Below are 17,280 nucleotides of genomic sequence, written 5' to 3' on the forward strand. Positions count from 1 at the left end.
TTAAGAAGGTAGGATACTAAAGGATACTATTACATTTATTATTTAGACTTAAAATACACACAATATCTACTGTAATGGGAATCCATAGAATTCCAGGGAATCTGTTGCCTGAAAAAGATTGAAAACCCCTGAATATATATTCTTGAATAGAATAGAGGCCTATCTGATATAGCCTATCAAGTATGACTTTATAGGCTATATATTTCTCCAATTATATCACTAACAATACACGTCTTTGGTGGATGTGCATTGATATTTAAATCAATTTGTTTGCAAAAAAATGCGAATACATTGTATTTGTAATATACACAGAACCATCATCATCATCAATTTCTTTATAGGCTTTATCCCATTTAAAATGTATACTTTTTTTATTCTATATTTGTACACCTTGTCATGAGCTGGTCTGTTTTCTCTACCTCATACCTTTGCATTTTTTTATAGAACATAATATTTTGTATACACTTTGTATATGTTTAAGTCTGTTTTATGTTTTTATTTTACCTTCTGATTCTCTTTTAGTTGTTTTATTAATTTTTTTTATTATTTATGTTTTATATTGAAATGAAACTGTATTTTACATTGTGAACCTTATGCTTGTGAAAGCACTTTGAGTTGCATTCCATGTATGAAAAGTGCTATCCAAATAAATGTTTATTATTATTATATTATATACATATTTATTTATTTATATTATGTATATAGACGTATTGCGATTTGCACTTCTGGTTAGACGCTATATTCAAATTTCATTGGCACTGTACTTGTACTTTGCACAATGACAATAAAGTTTAATCTAATCTAATTTAATGGCATAAATGCATTAACTGCAATCCAAGCTGTGGTGTAAGTGCTTTCCTAAAAGGCACAATGAGGATAGAGCGGGGAATTTGATCTCCGTAACCATCTAATTCCTGTCACTACTTGCTTGCTAGGGACTGTGGCCTTGAAGTTTAGAGGGCAAGATCCATACCCACTACATATTTCACAAATCCAGACAAACAGTCTCAGGGAACTTTCCCTAAGCTTTTTTCTTTCCTTTTTTTAAAAAAAACAAAAAAACAAAATAGTGACATCTTGTGGTAATTCATAGTTTATATAGCCTGGCTAAAACTCAAAATCTGTTGTATGGGTCAGAATGCCCACAAATCAGTGGGCATATATATCTTTACATGTTTCATATCACCCAAACCACCACCACCGCCACAAGAATTTGGAGAAAACATGAAGTTTTAACATTTTATTATTAAAATATTCAACTACAAAAACAGACTATAAACACTATTTACATGGTAGTTAGACTGTTTAGCTTTACACAAACAGAAACAATGGTGTGACAGTTTTTCCAGTATTTTGTGCAATCTTGCTGTAAGAGAGAACCAGGCTTGAGTAGAATGAAATTCTGGTAGGTTTTGGAGATTGAACAGACAATAATTAAAATTAAAAAAAATTCCCTGAGGGACTTGACGGCCACTACATGTCAATATCTAATAATATTTACATTTGAGGTATGCTAATTGATGCAGGTAACTCCTAAAGCATATGGTCGAAGGTCATCTATAGATCTGGAACTGTAAATAACCAAATGCGTCCATAGGACAATGTAACCAAGGAAAGGTGACCAGTGATGCAAGAAAGGGTCAACAATGATGTTAATGCATCCTCATTTGAACTGAGACAGAGAGAAGCAATTACTCCCCAAAGTTGTCATTGATCCAGCCTCCTAAAACAGGAAAAACACATTCGGTATGTGACACACACACATATATATATTTATATATATTTGTCCATTTCTATCAGAGATAGAAAATAAACTCACCACTATTATTGTTGTTTTTGAGTTCTTCTGTCTAATGAGAGAGGGGGAAAAAATGTTGTTTTATTTTTATCCGTAGCATTAAAAGAGCAATCTATCAGCTCCATGCCATGATTTAAATTGTATAACAAAATCATTTTCCACCACATATTTAAATCTACAGTGAATCCAGGGAGGACAATGTTGTACGTACTTGGAGTTTTCTTAGGCAGCAAAGGCTCACAGATCTCTTTAAAACAAACATCCTGCTGAACTTTATATGTCCTTTTGTACCTGAGGGAGAAAGCAAATACTCAGTAGATACAACTAGTGGATTAGACTGGACCAAAACAAGACAACAGAACACACAGGAGTCACTTACAAATAATGGCAAACACCCTCCTCCCATACAGGTACACTCTTTGTTTCGGAGTAAAGGCGAGTACATGGGTGAGGCACACGCTGACAATCTGTGTACAACAGGGCAGAGAAAGGAAATATAGAGAAGATCTTATTCCAGGCAAAGCTGTTAAATATTATATTATTTTAGATTATATTAAAGATTATATAGGTTTTATTTTTGTCTGATTGATGATTTTTGTCTAGCTAGTGGGATAATAATGTATAAATAATAAACAAAAATAATAAAATTAAGGGGTTAATAATAAAAAATTAACCTCAAATTACAAAAGGAATAAACTCAAGTTTAAGGTTGGCATGAAACAGAAGTTGCAATAGTCTATTCTTCACTATTATGAATGAAACGGCTTTTCGAACAAGAAAAAAAAATGTAGGGAGGGGCTTGATTTTGTCCAGACTGGAATTGATTGGATCATTGTGGTATGCTATTCCTGGGACTGACAGGTTCTCCCGCCTCTCGCCAGTAAATACATCATCAGAGAAAAGAAGAGATGTCTTGCAAGTGGGAGGGGAAGATATTTTGATTCAGATTAGGAGGGAACATTCATTATTAAAATAATAATGATGTGCACGGATAAATCATTTCCGATAAAAACTGCAATATTCCATAAAAATTTATTATAATTACTTATTTCATGGTGACTTCAATTAGGCATTTATTAGTGATTCATCGGTGTGTGTTTGCATGCTTGTGAATGAACAGATGTGGTCATACTAACATAGCTCACACCGTCTGCCTTTGAAACCAGTGGCACAGTTGCAGCTGAACGACCCGTTGATCTGCGCACATGTTCCACCATTCTGGCAGGGCTGAGTTCTGCAGTCTTGAGATGACTCTAAAAAAAAAAAAAAAAAAAAAAAAATTTTTAGATACAAACACATGTACACAATGCTTTGCTACATGAATACTTTAAACACCGGTAAGCTTGCAGCTTTTTCATGTTTGGGTTTATTTAGCTGCTCTTTTAAATACACATAATCACATGCACACAAGTATGCACATTTAAACAACCATAAGTCAATTTTTTTGGCCTTAAACCATAATAGATTGCTGACAGATGTGGTTGTTTATGGTGACTGTCATGCTGCAGATTATTCAGAATACATGCAGTGGTATTTTGCCTACTTCAGCTGGGACCAATTAGAGAGTTTGAATACCACCAACTGTTAAAACACTCTCCTGTTTTAAGAACTCCCTGCCTCAAGTGAATCAACAAATTTCACTTGTCTAATAATAATCTTTATAGAGCTTTATTGAAAGATTACCTACCAGATTTACTCTTTGGCGCTTCTTGAGGAATTTCCAGAGCTAGACTGATCTTATTGGTGGTTTCTTCCATTTTTTCTAATTTGATTGGAGCATCAGGCTCTGTTTAAGAAATAATAAGAAATAAGAAAATCAATTTTTATCAAATCAAGGTTTTAAATAAATATATATAAAAGCAGCTCTATATTTTCATGCATTTTTAAGAGAAATGTTAAGCCTAATATTATAAAAACATGCTGTTGCTTTATTATTATTATTTTTTTTAAAGAAATGGCTTTTATATTGTAGTACATTGTAATACTTAATATTACTTTAAAATTGTATCTGGAAAATAATTACTTTGTAATGTTAACAGTGTATTTTTTTCCCCTACTCTTTATAAGAGTAGATTACACTATAGATTACAAACATGAAGAGAAATATTAAAATAATCTGATTAATTTATTTAGTGCTTTCATAATAAATTTCACTCCAAAGCAATATTACAGAATACATTGACTTACGATCCCAAGCTAAATGCAACAATGGTCATGAGAACTCAGTAGAAAGATACAGTGAGGAAAATAAGTATTTGAACACCCTGCTATTTTGCAAGTTCTCCCACTTAGAAATCATGGAGGGGTCTGAAATTGTCATCGTAGGTGCATGTCCACTGTGAGAGACATAATCTAAAAAAAAAAAATCCAGAAATCACAATGTATGATTTTTTAACTATTTATTTGTATGATACAGCTGCAAATAAGTATTTGAACACCTGAGAAAATCAATGTTAATATTTGGTACAGTAGCCTTTGTTTGCAATTACAGAGGTCAAACGTTTCCTGTAGTTTTTCACCAGGTTTGCACACACTGCAGGAGGGATTTTGGCCCACTCCTCCACACAGATCTTCTCTAGATCAGTCAGGTTTCTGGGCTGTCGCTGAGAAACACGGAGTTTGAGCTCCCTCCAAAGATTCTCTATTGGGTTTAGGTCTGGAGACTGGCTAGGCCACGCCAGAACCTTGATATGCTTCTTACAGAGCCACTCCTTGGTTGTGTGCTTCGGGTCATTGTCATGTTGGAAGACCCAGCCTCGACCCATCTTCAATGCTCTAACTGAGGGAAGGAGGTTGTTCCCCAAAATCTCGCAATACATGGCCCCGGTCATCCTCTCCTTAATACAGTGCAGTCGCCCTGTCCCATGTGCAGAAAAACACCCCCAAAGCATGATGCTACCACCCCCATGCTTCACAGTAGGGATGGTGTTCTTGGGATGGTACTCATCATTCTTCTTCCTCCAAACACGTTTAGTGGAATTATGACCAAAATGTTCTATTTTGGTCTCATCTGACCACATGACTTTCTCCCATGACTCCTCTGGATCATCCAAATGGTCATTGGCAAACTTAAGACGGGCCTTGACATGTGCTGGTTTAAGCAGGGGAACCTTCCGTGCCATGCATGATTTCAAACCATGACGTCTTAGTGTATTACCAACAGTAACCTTGGAAACGGTGGTCCCAGCTCTTTTCAGGTCATTGACCAGCTCCTCCCGTGTAGTTCTGGGCTGATTTCTCACCTTTCTTAGGATCATTGAGACCCCACGAGGTGAGATCTTGCATGGAGCCCCAGTCCGAGGGAGATTGACAGTCATGTTTAGCTTCTTCCATTTTCTAATGATTGCTCCAACAGTGGACCTTTTTTCACCAAGCTGCTTCGCAATTTCCCCATAGCCCTTTCCAGCCTTGTGGAGGTGTACAATTTTGTCTCTAGTGTCTTTGGACAGCTCTTTGGTCTTGGCCATGTTAGTAGTTGGATTCTTACTGATTGTATGGGGTGGACAGGTGTCTTTATGCAGCTAACGACCTCAAACAGGTGCATCTAATTTAGGATAATAAATGGAGTGGAGGTGGACATTTTAAAGGCAGACTAACAGGTCTTTGAGGGTCAGAATTCTAGCTGATAGACAGGTGTTCAAATACTTATTTGCAGCTGTATCATACAAATAAATAGTTAAAAAATCATACATTGTGATTTCTGGATTTTTTTTTTTAGATTGTGTCTCTCACAGTGGACATGCACCTACGATGACAATTTCAGACCCCTCCATGATTTCCAAGTGGGAGAACTTGCAAAATAGCAGGGTGTTCAAATACTTATTTTCCTCACTGTATAGCAAAAACACAAACTATTTCTGAACGTATGCCACTAGGAAGGAGCAATAAACATTCGTATATTTTTTTTTTCATAAATCTACATGCACATTTGGTTTTTATTTCTTACCATTAAAAACTAATAAAATAATTAATCTAACGATTTCTACCATTATAAAGAAGAATGAAAGTAATAATGGAAGTAATAAAAAATACTAGCAATAAAATGTAAAGTACTAAAATTAGGTAATTGGGATAAAAATGATCCTCAGTTAAAATGTTAACTTCGACAACCCTTTTAGTAAAAATATTTAGTAAAAACTTGAGAATGAATGAGAATGTTTTCTCTCAAGTTTCCTCATTTGAAAACCTTTTAAATAAAGCATAAATGTATTCATTTAGCAGATTTGGGTCCTAGATTTGTTAGATTAAAACAACATAACTTAAAATGTAGTTTAAAAACATTGTGCATTACAAGTTAAACAATCTTATATGAAGTAATTACTGACTTGTGCGATGTCTGATAGTTTTATGTGGAAGTTTGGTAAATTTAGCTGTAATTCTCCCTCTTCCATCAACAAGCTCTGTATATCTGAAAGAGAAAATAAAAACAGAGAACTGATTATTGTACAAATGGCTTCCCAACATTGCATCCATAATAACTGGGTTGCATCTGTAAAGCACTTTACCTTGGTGGTTCTTCAAGGAGTTCTGTTTGCTCATCTGTGCCTCCATCTTGAACTTGAGTCAAGGTCTGTCCCATCTGCTGGTCCTGTCCTCCTTGAGGTCTATCACCTCTGCTTTGGTCCTTTAGAATTGGTACTGGGCAATACAGGACACACAGACGGGTCACCATGATGACGACATTTTTACAATCTGTAGACAAGCAGTGATCTTAAATGTCGGCGACTCACGTGTGGTGAAGGCTAGGTGTTGAGGGACGCTCTGGATGTTGTCCTGGCCCGTTTTGCGTACTGCAGTGAGGGCAAGTCGGTAATGCTGGCCTGGAATGAGGTCTCGTATGGTGTACGTCCCCAAACTTCCATCAGGTAGGTAGCGGCTACGGGTGCTCAGGCCTCGAGTAATATTAACTACAAAACCGTCTGGGAGACTCCGAGGATGATGGTCCCATGTGACCCGAGCAGAGGTAGTGGTGATATGGGAGAGTGTAAGATTCTGAGGTGGAAGCGGCCCTGATGGAGTGGACAGTATAATGTGCTGTTATGACAGAGGTGCATGTGTTTGTAACCAGTGTTAGGGGATAACGCATTACAAATAACATGCATTATGTCATAGGTGACATATTATGTCATTATGTCATATGCTTCTGGCAGTGGGTGCCCACCCTTCACCCCTCCAATAGCATCAGCCCCATCGGCTAATTAATGGGGAATATCTCATGTTTCTCTGTGGATGCTCGAACCCCCAAGCACCCATGGGATCGGCACCTATGCATTACGTAATCAAAATGCTTTTGTGATGTAACGAGTAAAGTAATACATTACTTAATAAATGTACATATTTATATTTTTAAAAAGCAATGCATGTTACTTTTCAGTTTAATTAAAGGTGCAAAAGGGGAATCCCAACAGAATTTTTTTTTTGTTATGCTGGTTGAAAGTCTCCTCACTTCCTGATAGCATTCAAGCCTAAATGTATTTTTATAAATTTGTTTGTTCAATCATTTCATGACATGCGTTCACGTACGCTGTGCAGACAGAGCGAGAATGGCAGGCAAACAACCTAACTTTCCTTCTGAACCAACAACAAGTGTCAAGTATCTAAAATTCAGGTTTGATAGTAGCCTACAGTTCTATGTACCACTGACTTTGCCCTGTGGAGATAATTCAGTGATTTCAATGTCCTGAAATCACAAATGAATAAAGCTGAAACATAGTGCATACTTTCCTTTATGTCAACAGGTCAACTTCTGAACTGGAGTCATTTCACAACCACGTATTTATGTATGCAAGCAAGTGTTTCTGTTTCTCCCCTCACTGTACTGTAAAAATGTCTCACCGGTGAATGACATATCATGTAATCCAATAACGTTGTCCCTAGTTGTCTCTGTGCGCATTCATGTGTTTTGGAGGAGGCGTGTCTTTAGACAGCGATTTGCAGGGAGGGTGGGATCGTATGCTTTCAACGCTAGCAGGCTAAAGTTAGCATTTCTCAGATCACCTATTGCACCTTTAATTTGCTGTAAAAAAAATGTAAACTACTAATTTAAAATTCTCCATAACATAGTCACATAGACATTCACATGCATGTGCGGGAAAAGACAAAAAGTACAAATGAAGACTTCAGATGCAAAAGCCTCTAGTGCCATTTGAAATTTTCTTCTAAAATGAGCATTTTTATCAAGCTTGTATATTTAAGTTCAGTAATTTCACTTTAATGACAATTAATAGGTAATTTTCATTGCCATTAAAGTGAAATAACTGAACATAAACATACAAGCTTGATAAAAATGATCATTCTAGAAGAAAATTTCAGATGGCACTTAGAGGCTTTTGCATCTGAAGTCTTCAAATATAACAAAACACGTTACTTTCAAAATTCAGAAAAAGATTGGTACAGTAGGTAATTTAACCCGTAATGTGAAGAGATCTTTGGCATGGCATACATAGCTTTAACGGTCAGGAATATTCTAAGTGGTCATAATATAATATTCTAAATGTGTTTTTAAAAGAAAATGAAGTAACACAACGAATTACTTTACACAAAAATAAACAAAGTAATGTAATTAGTTACTTTTTAAGGAGTAACGCAATATTGTAACGTATTACTTTTAACTTTCCCCAGCACTGGAGAGATACTCACTGGTCCAGAAGTGCAGTGGCCCAGCAGATTTGCTAGTTGATGGCAGGTCTTCAGGGCGCAAACCACTCTGAGTGACTACGTCTACTGTGTACATCTGACCTGGGAGCAATGTGCTGTGGGTTACACACAACTAATCAGTCAAATATGTGTTTTCAATTTCATATTTTAAACATTTATGTGATCTCAGAACATTAAATCCAATTTAGTGATGCACTGAAATTTTGGCAACAGGAAACATCCAAGGAAACCAACAGGAAACCAAGACAGCCAAAAAAAAAAAAAAAAAAAAAAAAAAAAAAAGATATTGTTTTAGTGAAATTGTTTTAGAGGGCCGAAATAGTGAAAATTGACCAAACCACGATGAATTAGTCCTACACCCTCTACACGTTTGAACTGTTTAAGTGTCCATTTTGAACACAACGTGGAAAGGCTACAACAGGTAAACATGTCAGCAGTGTGAACGCCTCATTATGATTAAAAAGTAGCAATATGTAAAAATTCTTAAGCTGAAATAACAAGAAGCAGCTCCGAAGAACTCGTATAGTTTGATATATCACCTAAGAACAGATACCCGGAACAGCATAAAGTTTCATTTAAAAAAAATCCAGTTTAATGTAAGAGAGGAATTGTGGCCATCTAGTGTCTCATACTTGTATTGCAGGTAAACGTTCTAACAACAAGACAGAAGATTGTAACCCTGCACTGTTTCTTCTTTTATTATGTGTTGGTGAGTACTTTACACAATTAATCACGTGGTGCCTTCAAGTGCACCTAGGAAGCTCTTACTTCTTGGTCCAGAGATTCATTATTACATTATGACATTATATGGAAGTAGGGTAAGGGAAAACAAAACAGTGGTCATTCATGTGCTCAGAACTCATAAATATGACATTTCTGACTGCACTTGAAGGCTGCAACAAACTTGATGGACCAATTGCAAGATCATTTTCCACAAACTATGCAGACTACTCACAGACTTAAAACATGAGGGGGTGACAAGCTTCAGTCTTGCAGTGCAGTTTGCATGAGAAGTAATTTGTAGCTGCACCTGTGTTTTCTCTTTCTTTGCCATGACTGACCTGAAGGTGTACTCTGTGACGCTGCTATTGAGCACGGCTGTGCGAGGTCCACTACCATCTGCCGGCACCAGGGACACTCGAACCTGACTGATCGCAGCATGGCGGCCAACATGCACCAGCCACTGCAGCCATACCTGAGAAGACGACACATTCACTATCTCCAGCTGTTCCACCTTACGTGGCCCTGAGACAGAACAGGAGAAGAAGAGCCTGTGAGTGAATACTCTACTTGTATATGTTAAGAACTATTAGTGTGTAAAAATTAATCACATTTAATAGTGCTTCACATATTTTTTCTTGAGACACAAACAACATTACATTCATAATAAGTGCCATAACAAGCAAACACAGAATCAGACTTTATTAGGTGTCTTTAACTACTATGTACATAAACAAAAACAAAATGTTAGGTACAACTTATTGTGTTCATGTTGTATTGCAAAACACTTCTGCTGCTATTGAGGTGGGATATGGGTAAAGGGTTTAGTGGTATGTTTAAGGGTGAATTGTATCAAATGATTGATTTAAATGTTAGTACAAAGTAGTTTAAAGACACTTAATATAAAGTCAGACCAAACACAGATATTGCATTCCTGCTGTCACATTGTGCTAAGAAAACAGGATGTAACATAATCACCATATAGGTACAGAAGAAAAAGTGGGAGCTCTCACTAGTGCGGATGAGAGCGAAAGCTGGCTGGCTTATGTCATTGCTGTTGGTGTTGCGTTTGACAGAGAAGGTGGAGATGTTGTAAAGCTGTCCGGGGTTCAGACCCTGCAGCACATAGGTAGAATGCTGCTTCTCCAGGAAGTCTGTCTTCCTTGGTCCACGACCAACAGGAGCAAAGGCAACAGCAAAGCCGCTGATCAAATTCTGAGTGGCATCTGAATGATCCCAGCGTAACTCAACTTCATTTTCTTCTACCCGCAACACATGCAGGCCAGATGGAGGCAACAGGTCTGAGAACAGTGAAAGTATTTTAAATAACTCAAATACCCTCTAAGCCAGTGATTCCAGTGACCCACTAGAGGGCCTCAGCAAACTTCCAATGTGGCCTCAAGATGATAAAGCAAGCTAAAACAACAATTAAATCAAGTCGTTTCTTATTTCAATTCACCCTATCGAAAACTGTATTTTTTTTTTCTTTCAGGTATGAGGTAGCATAGTTTTAAAGGTGATTTTTAGTCATGGAAAAGTCATGGAAATTAAAGGTAAGGTAGGCAATTGCAGAGAGGCTAGCAATAGCAAGCTAGCTTTGAAAGCATGATCCCACCACCTCCCACTACCTCGTATCTTAAATACACATAACATTACAATAATAATGAACGTAAACAAATTACAGAGCTCTAGTTATACCACCTCACTGCTGCAAATTCATTTCAGCATTTATAATGTTGACATAGAAATGCATAAATCCGAGTCTGAGGATGTGAAGAGAGTTTCAACCAGTATAACAATAAGTGTTTATAAAACAAATTGCCTACCACACCTTTAATAATAAAATCTTAAAACGGCATGGTATTTTTATAAAGAATGTACATTTTTATAGCACTAAAGAGCTTTAAAATATTTTATCAAGTAGAAATTGTGAGTAAAAATTACTTGCTTATCCAGTTAATCACAAAACGCCTTGATAAGTCATATAAATGCATTGGTTAATAAAGTGGGATCCTAGAGAACATTCAGCTCTTGAAAATTTTGTAATTCTGAAACTTATTTGAATTTGAATTTGAATTATTATAGTTACTTATTTTAGTCTACGGACACTCTTAGTTTCCTTAAATAAAAATAAAAAAGGTTGAAAACCAAACATACAGCACATAACAAATCACTTTAACAAATCACATTGCCAGCAAAAACACACAAACACTGAATTCCATTCTATCTTAATATCTAGTTCCTTTCTAAATAGCCTTCACTTAAATAAAATGAATGGATATGGGTTGATTTGAAATAATGGAAGATCAGGAGCTGACCTCTCTCACAGTCTCTCCCTGTGTGGCCCACCATGCAGGCGCAGCTGTAGTTCCCCCTCCTATCACTCCAACAGACACCTCGGTTCCCACACGGCTGCAGTACACATGGGTTCTCCACTAGACGGCAACAGAGGATCGATCGAGACCTTACATTTAAAGCACCCGATCTGACAAAGGTACAGAACTAAGATAATGACCCATAGACTTCCGGGAAGTGGAAGGATACACAGATTTCACAGAGAAAATTCAATTCTATTCTTGAATTCAATTCAATTCAATTCAATTTTGATTAATCTAGGTCATTGTAAAATAGAAGGCAGATTTTTTGGCCTGAACCAACTGAAAGTCAATTAAAATCTTAAAAGTTCTCATTTTCTCAATTTTCAGTCTTAAATTTGTATTGTGCACTTTAGCAGGAGTAATAATAAATAGTTAACATACATGTCTGGCAGCGGTCTCCAACATAACCCTCTTTACACACGCACAGGTGGTTCCTCCTGTAGCCTCGGCATACACCTCCATTCAAGCAGGGATTTGGCTCACATCCATCCTGTTCTGCAGAACAAACACACATCTGTATCATAAGATGGGAAATCCTTAATTCTGAGAGGTGGGCTGTTTGTAGGTGATAAAGTAGGTGTGAAGTGTTTTGAGTCTCAAAACAGATTTACTGTAAGTCAGAATCAAGGGGAAAGCAAATTATGCAGAATGACAAAAACAGTTGCAGATGCAAGCTGGAAAATAAGTTGGGAATCAAGGCTTAACAAAAACAGGTCTCTTTTTTCTTTCTATAGCTACCATATTGTAGCTGAGTTTATAAGATTATTGCTACAAGCTACAAGCATAATTGTGTTGTGTTCACAAAGGCCCTGTCTGCTTTCTTGTAGATGCTTCATAAATCCTTGCAAAATAAGTCTATAAAAAGTATTCACCCCCTTGGAAGTTTTGATGTTTTACAACTTCACAGAGAATTTAACTAGGCGTTGCGTTTTTTTCTTCCTTTTTTTTTCGACAAGTATTCTTTCATGTCAAAGTGTAAACAAATTTCTACAAATTGGTCATTACAGTTATTACACACAAAAGTAATGTTTTGCATAAGCTGGTATTTAGCAGATGCAGCTTTGGCAGCAATTATAGTCTTGAGTCTGTGTAAATAAAATCAGATTTGCACATTTGGCCACTGCAGTTTTCCCCCATTCAGGTTGTGTGGAGACTGAGTGTACAGCCTTTTTCCAAGTCAACCTGGTTGGTGTTACGCATTCCTTCTTGAATTTTCCCAATTTTTCTGCATTTATTTTATCTTCTGCCCTCACAAATCATGCTGCAGAAAAGGATCTCCACACGCCATGATTCGAGACAGGTATAGCTAAGGTCGGAGTAATGGGCATGCCAAAAAGTGAATTGCTACAACAGAAACTAACCCCTAACCCTACCCCACACCCTAACCCTAACCCTAACATACAGCTTTCGCGACCAATGATAAAGACCTTTCGTTACGCCCATTACTCCAACCTGCAGATACACACACTTGCATGATGCTGCCGATGCCACCACCACCATGTTTCACACAAATTCACATTAGGGATGGTGTTTCTGATGATGCACAGTGTTAACTTGGCCAAAAAGCTAAATTTTGGTCTCAAGGAACCTGGTGGAAGTCCATCATGCACAGCCTCAGATTTAAGTTCTATAACAACATTGAATAACCAGAAATGGGACATTCTAGATAGAAGCACATTTACATTACACTCAATTGAAACCCCTTAGCTACACTACATACGGATTCCACTTAAGTGTAAAGTGCAACTTATGCGAGTACTGCTGATATTTACGCTACGCCATGACGCACTACGCTACTTCTGCGTCATAAGTTTCGTAAGTTGCGCATTAGGAGCAAATAGACTGCGTATGGCCTTTTGGTCGGAAGCTAGAGTTTTACTTTGTTATAAAACTTGGAAGAGCCAGGATATTTTTTAATATAACTCCGATTTTATTCGTTTGAAAGAAGAAAGTCATATACACCTAGGATGGCTTGAGGGCGAGTAAATCATGGGGTAATTTTCATTTTAAAGTGAACTAATCCTTTAATACATTCCAGATGATGTTACCTATCTCACAGTCCTGTCCAGCATAGCCCTGCTGGCAGTGGCAGAAGTAAGAGCCAGGCTGATCCTCACAAGTACCTCCATGCTTGCATGGCTCAGAAAGGCATTCATCAATATCTGTCAAAACATTCACAGATATCTAAACTCAAACCATGTTTTCACACACAGATGTCAAAATCTGTAATATCAAAACGTTAGTGTAAATAACAGCGGTGTGTTACCTGTTTGACAGCGCTGGCCGGTAAAACCGTCTTCACATTCACACAGGTAGGAGGTTACCCTATCGCGGCAAGTTCCCCCATTCATACACGGCTGAGACAAACACTCGTTTATCTCTAAAGAAAAAGAGATGGTGTGAGTCATTCACATACAAATCTTAGCGCACAGACCAGGGAAGCATTTAACTCTGTTAGCATGAAAACTTTTGGTAACACTTTAGTTTAGAGTCCAGTTCTCACTATTAACTAGTTGCTTATTATCATGCATATTAGGATATTGGCTGTTTATTAGTACTTATAAAGCACATATTAATGCCTTATTCTGTGTGACCATATTCTACATCCCTTAATTCTACCCAATACCTAAACTTACCAACTACTTTACAAGCTATTAACAAGCAGTAATTAGGAGTTTACTGAAGCAAAAGTCGAAGGTAATAGTTAGTTAATAGCGAGAATTGGACCCTAATCTAAAGTGTGACCAAACTTTTTTTTTTTTGTGTGGCCCAGTTGGGTAAAATTCTGTAGTTCAGATTTGTATATATCCTCGAAATATTTTCACTGACCTCACCACAAAAAAACTATTTGCATCTTTTCTATTCAGACACACATTTTGTGTACAAGGCATAAAACTACATGTTATTGATCAAGAAAGGCATATTGTAGAGCGCTTCTTGATTAGGTGTATGAATCAGGGTGAATTCACACAGATATTGTTCTAGAAACTGCGTGAAAGTCCATCATTAACACTCTTCAAGATGAAAAGAACCTGATATTTAAGAAATTCTTCCTGTAAATACAAATAAATCAGGTGTTAGGTGACAAGCTCTTTTCCACCCTCAATGCAGCAAGAAAGCCGAACAAAGCATTTGCATTTGGATTCCCGCTTGTCTCACTGTGTACATGGCCAATTTATTTGATATGATACAGATGATGTAGTAGCTCTTGTTGCCAAAGCAGCATCATGCTTTATGTACCACAGAAAGACCGCAGAATTGTTTCATGTTTAAGAGCTCTGAACTGTACAGCAAGGCCTGATTACATTCTGTTAGCACCCTAACATGCTACACAAACTTTATGTTGGTTTTTAAACTACAATTTGTTTTAGAGTGTTTCTACTTGTTTGACATTTAGTAGGCTCATCAGCTCTTCTTCCCAGCATTCCAAACCAACCAACCATTTTGGAATGTTGGTTTCAGGGTGGGAAGGACTTGGGTAAACTTTGAACAACAAGGGTTTTGAATAAACAGCGAGTCTCCACTAACCTTCACAGACTGGAGGCTGGCTCCAGGACCCCTGGCTGCTGCAGATGCTCTGGGTGGCCCTGGGAAGGGGAGTGTAGCCTGGGTGGCATGCATACAGGGCCATGGAGCCTGGGGTAGTGGAGGAATACTGCACCTCTGCATGCTTAATTTTCACAGGGGGGCCACAGTCCAGACCTTCTGTGTGCACAGAGTATACAGAGTGTACATGAGAGTGATTCTTTTATTAATAGACTGTTTGCAATTAGTCAGGTTTGTTAAACAATTATATCACAATGATTATAAAAAGGATGACAAATAAGATAATTATTTATTATCATATTTATAAATGTTTCATTAATATTAGATACTAATATAAATAAATTTTACAATGTATAAGCTATCTGCTATTTAGGCTAATTAGAACACTTTTAGATACTCTAACTGTTGTAAAGCGTCCTTGGGCTTTGGAAAGGTGTTATAAACATATAAAAATATTATTATTACAGAGCAAATGCACACGTCCTGAATCCGTTGCACACTGTACGATTTATAATAGTCCTTTACGATTGTTGCTTGTTGTCAGACTGTACAAACATGATCCTCGCTGTAAGCCGTGTCACACTGTAAGATCTCAGTCATTAATGTCAGACTGTACAACATTAAAGACGCGTTAAAAACGGACGAACACAAGAAAGCTTGTCCGGAGTTTTACATCATCAATCAGTGACAGCGAGCTGCATTACACGCGGGATTGAAATGGTGGCTACAAATAAATCTCTAACGTTAATTTTGGTAATGGCTTGTCTTGAAAAACGATTAAACGAAAACAATTTGACGGTCGTTGTAGGAGAAGTCACACTGCAGAACTGTGAGTCAAATCTTCTGATCCTGCCAGAATTTCGTCTGACGTCAAATTTGATCGCAACAGTTATTAATCGGCTGTCGGTGAGCATGCTGTCAAACTAGCGATCAAAGACTTAAGATTTTAGCTTAGGATCAGAGGAATCTTTTAGGATTTGGAAAATTTGTCCCACACGGACAAATCGTGGCTAAAATCGTACAGTGTGAACCTGTAGCTGTCGCATTCCTGGGTCAACATATTTTGTTGATCCTGGAACAACATTCCTGTCCGAAAATGTAATCCTAACTATATCCCTACCCCTAAACCTAACCATACCCCATAAGTTATTCCTTAAATCAGAGGAAAATGATAGGTGAATAATACCACTGATGTAGATGCACCAAACCCTGGTTGTAAACTTGACATAAACTGTAAACTTGTCCCTCAAATCTGATTGGTTGATTGGAATGTTGTTCCAGGATCAACAAAGATGTTGATCCAGAAATGTTGCCCTTGGTGAAATCAGGTTTTGCGACAAGACCTACGTTGCAAAAGGGGGAAAAAAAGACCGTTGGAAACACTATAAAACAAAACACTGTGAGCAGAGGCAGCAACCGATATTTGTTTCTTTCTACAAAATAAATTATTGCTTTTCCCAAAAACATAAAGAACCAACCTGTCTCACTTTACCCAATAACACATGGCTACATTTACAGCCACGAGCAGATCCATAAATAGAGTGAAGCTGTAAAAACATCCTTTTTGTGAAATGTTTTAGGTGACAAGGGGATGGTATTTCATCCTATCACGGAACAGCAGGACACAAATTTAACTGCACTTTGTGAAAAACCCTGTAGAATCAACAGTAACAGAGCAGAGTTATAACCCCTGTTCAGAGAGAGTATCAAATGCACTGAGTACTTTATCTAGCTCCGTCTCTGGAGGCGTCACACAACCCAGCTTTACTGCAGGAACTGGCACCTGCTGCTTAGTCCTGGCATCATCTGAATGAAGATGGACTACTGCTGTTCTCCTCCTAACATGCATATCACTTACACCTAAATGAATGAATAGTGACTACTGCAAAGAGCCGCGTGAGCTCCTGATTCCTGTCGTGTTGGCAAACAGCTCAGTGTACTTCGTAGGTAAAACAGAGATGGATTACCCTCCAAAGCTGGATTGGATCCTTTGTTGATCTCGCAGTGTCTTCCTATGAAGGATGGGGAGCACTCACATTTGTATTTACCAATGTAGTGGAAACATGTCCCCCCGTTCAGACAGGGACTGGAAGCACAAGGATCCGGCTTTCCTAAACATAAAGGTTTAAACCGTCATGGACAGTTGATACAGTTCTGTGTACACGTGTGTGCATAAACTGG

At 37.6% G+C, this 17,280-nt stretch overlaps 1 protein-coding gene across 1 annotated transcript in view; it reads right to left on the reverse strand.

Annotated features, from left to right (window-relative positions):
- Positions 1 to 1,226: 1,226 nt before the first annotated feature.
- sned1 (sushi, nidogen and EGF-like domains 1) overlaps positions 1,227 to 17,280 on the reverse strand; it is a 31,078-nt gene continuing 15,024 nt past the window's right edge. The window contains exons 15-32 of the mRNA XM_084129421.1: positions 17,067 to 17,210; positions 15,082 to 15,258; positions 13,820 to 13,933; positions 13,602 to 13,715; positions 11,935 to 12,048; positions 11,494 to 11,610; positions 10,189 to 10,476; positions 9,517 to 9,700; positions 8,438 to 8,550; positions 6,529 to 6,807; positions 6,304 to 6,436; positions 6,124 to 6,206; positions 3,486 to 3,584; positions 2,935 to 3,051; positions 2,178 to 2,265; positions 2,010 to 2,089; positions 1,820 to 1,850; positions 1,227 to 1,723 (exon numbers count right to left, since the gene is read on the reverse strand). Of these exons, the coding sequence (XP_083985547.1) occupies positions 1,825 to 1,850; positions 2,010 to 2,089; positions 2,178 to 2,265; positions 2,935 to 3,051; positions 3,486 to 3,584; positions 6,124 to 6,206; positions 6,304 to 6,436; positions 6,529 to 6,807; positions 8,438 to 8,550; positions 9,517 to 9,700; positions 10,189 to 10,476; positions 11,494 to 11,610; positions 11,935 to 12,048; positions 13,602 to 13,715; positions 13,820 to 13,933; positions 15,082 to 15,258; positions 17,067 to 17,210 (2,270 nt within the window). The 3' untranslated portion in view covers positions 1,227 to 1,723; positions 1,820 to 1,824. The remainder of the gene's footprint in view (positions 1,724 to 1,819; positions 1,851 to 2,009; positions 2,090 to 2,177; positions 2,266 to 2,934; positions 3,052 to 3,485; positions 3,585 to 6,123; positions 6,207 to 6,303; positions 6,437 to 6,528; positions 6,808 to 8,437; positions 8,551 to 9,516; positions 9,701 to 10,188; positions 10,477 to 11,493; positions 11,611 to 11,934; positions 12,049 to 13,601; positions 13,716 to 13,819; positions 13,934 to 15,081; positions 15,259 to 17,066; positions 17,211 to 17,280) is intronic.

The sequence above is a fragment of the Abramis brama genome, assembly GCF_963993115.1.
Source record: "Abramis brama genome assembly, chromosome: 11".
In the NCBI taxonomy this organism is placed as follows: domain Eukaryota; kingdom Metazoa; phylum Chordata; class Actinopteri; order Cypriniformes; family Leuciscidae; genus Abramis; species Abramis brama.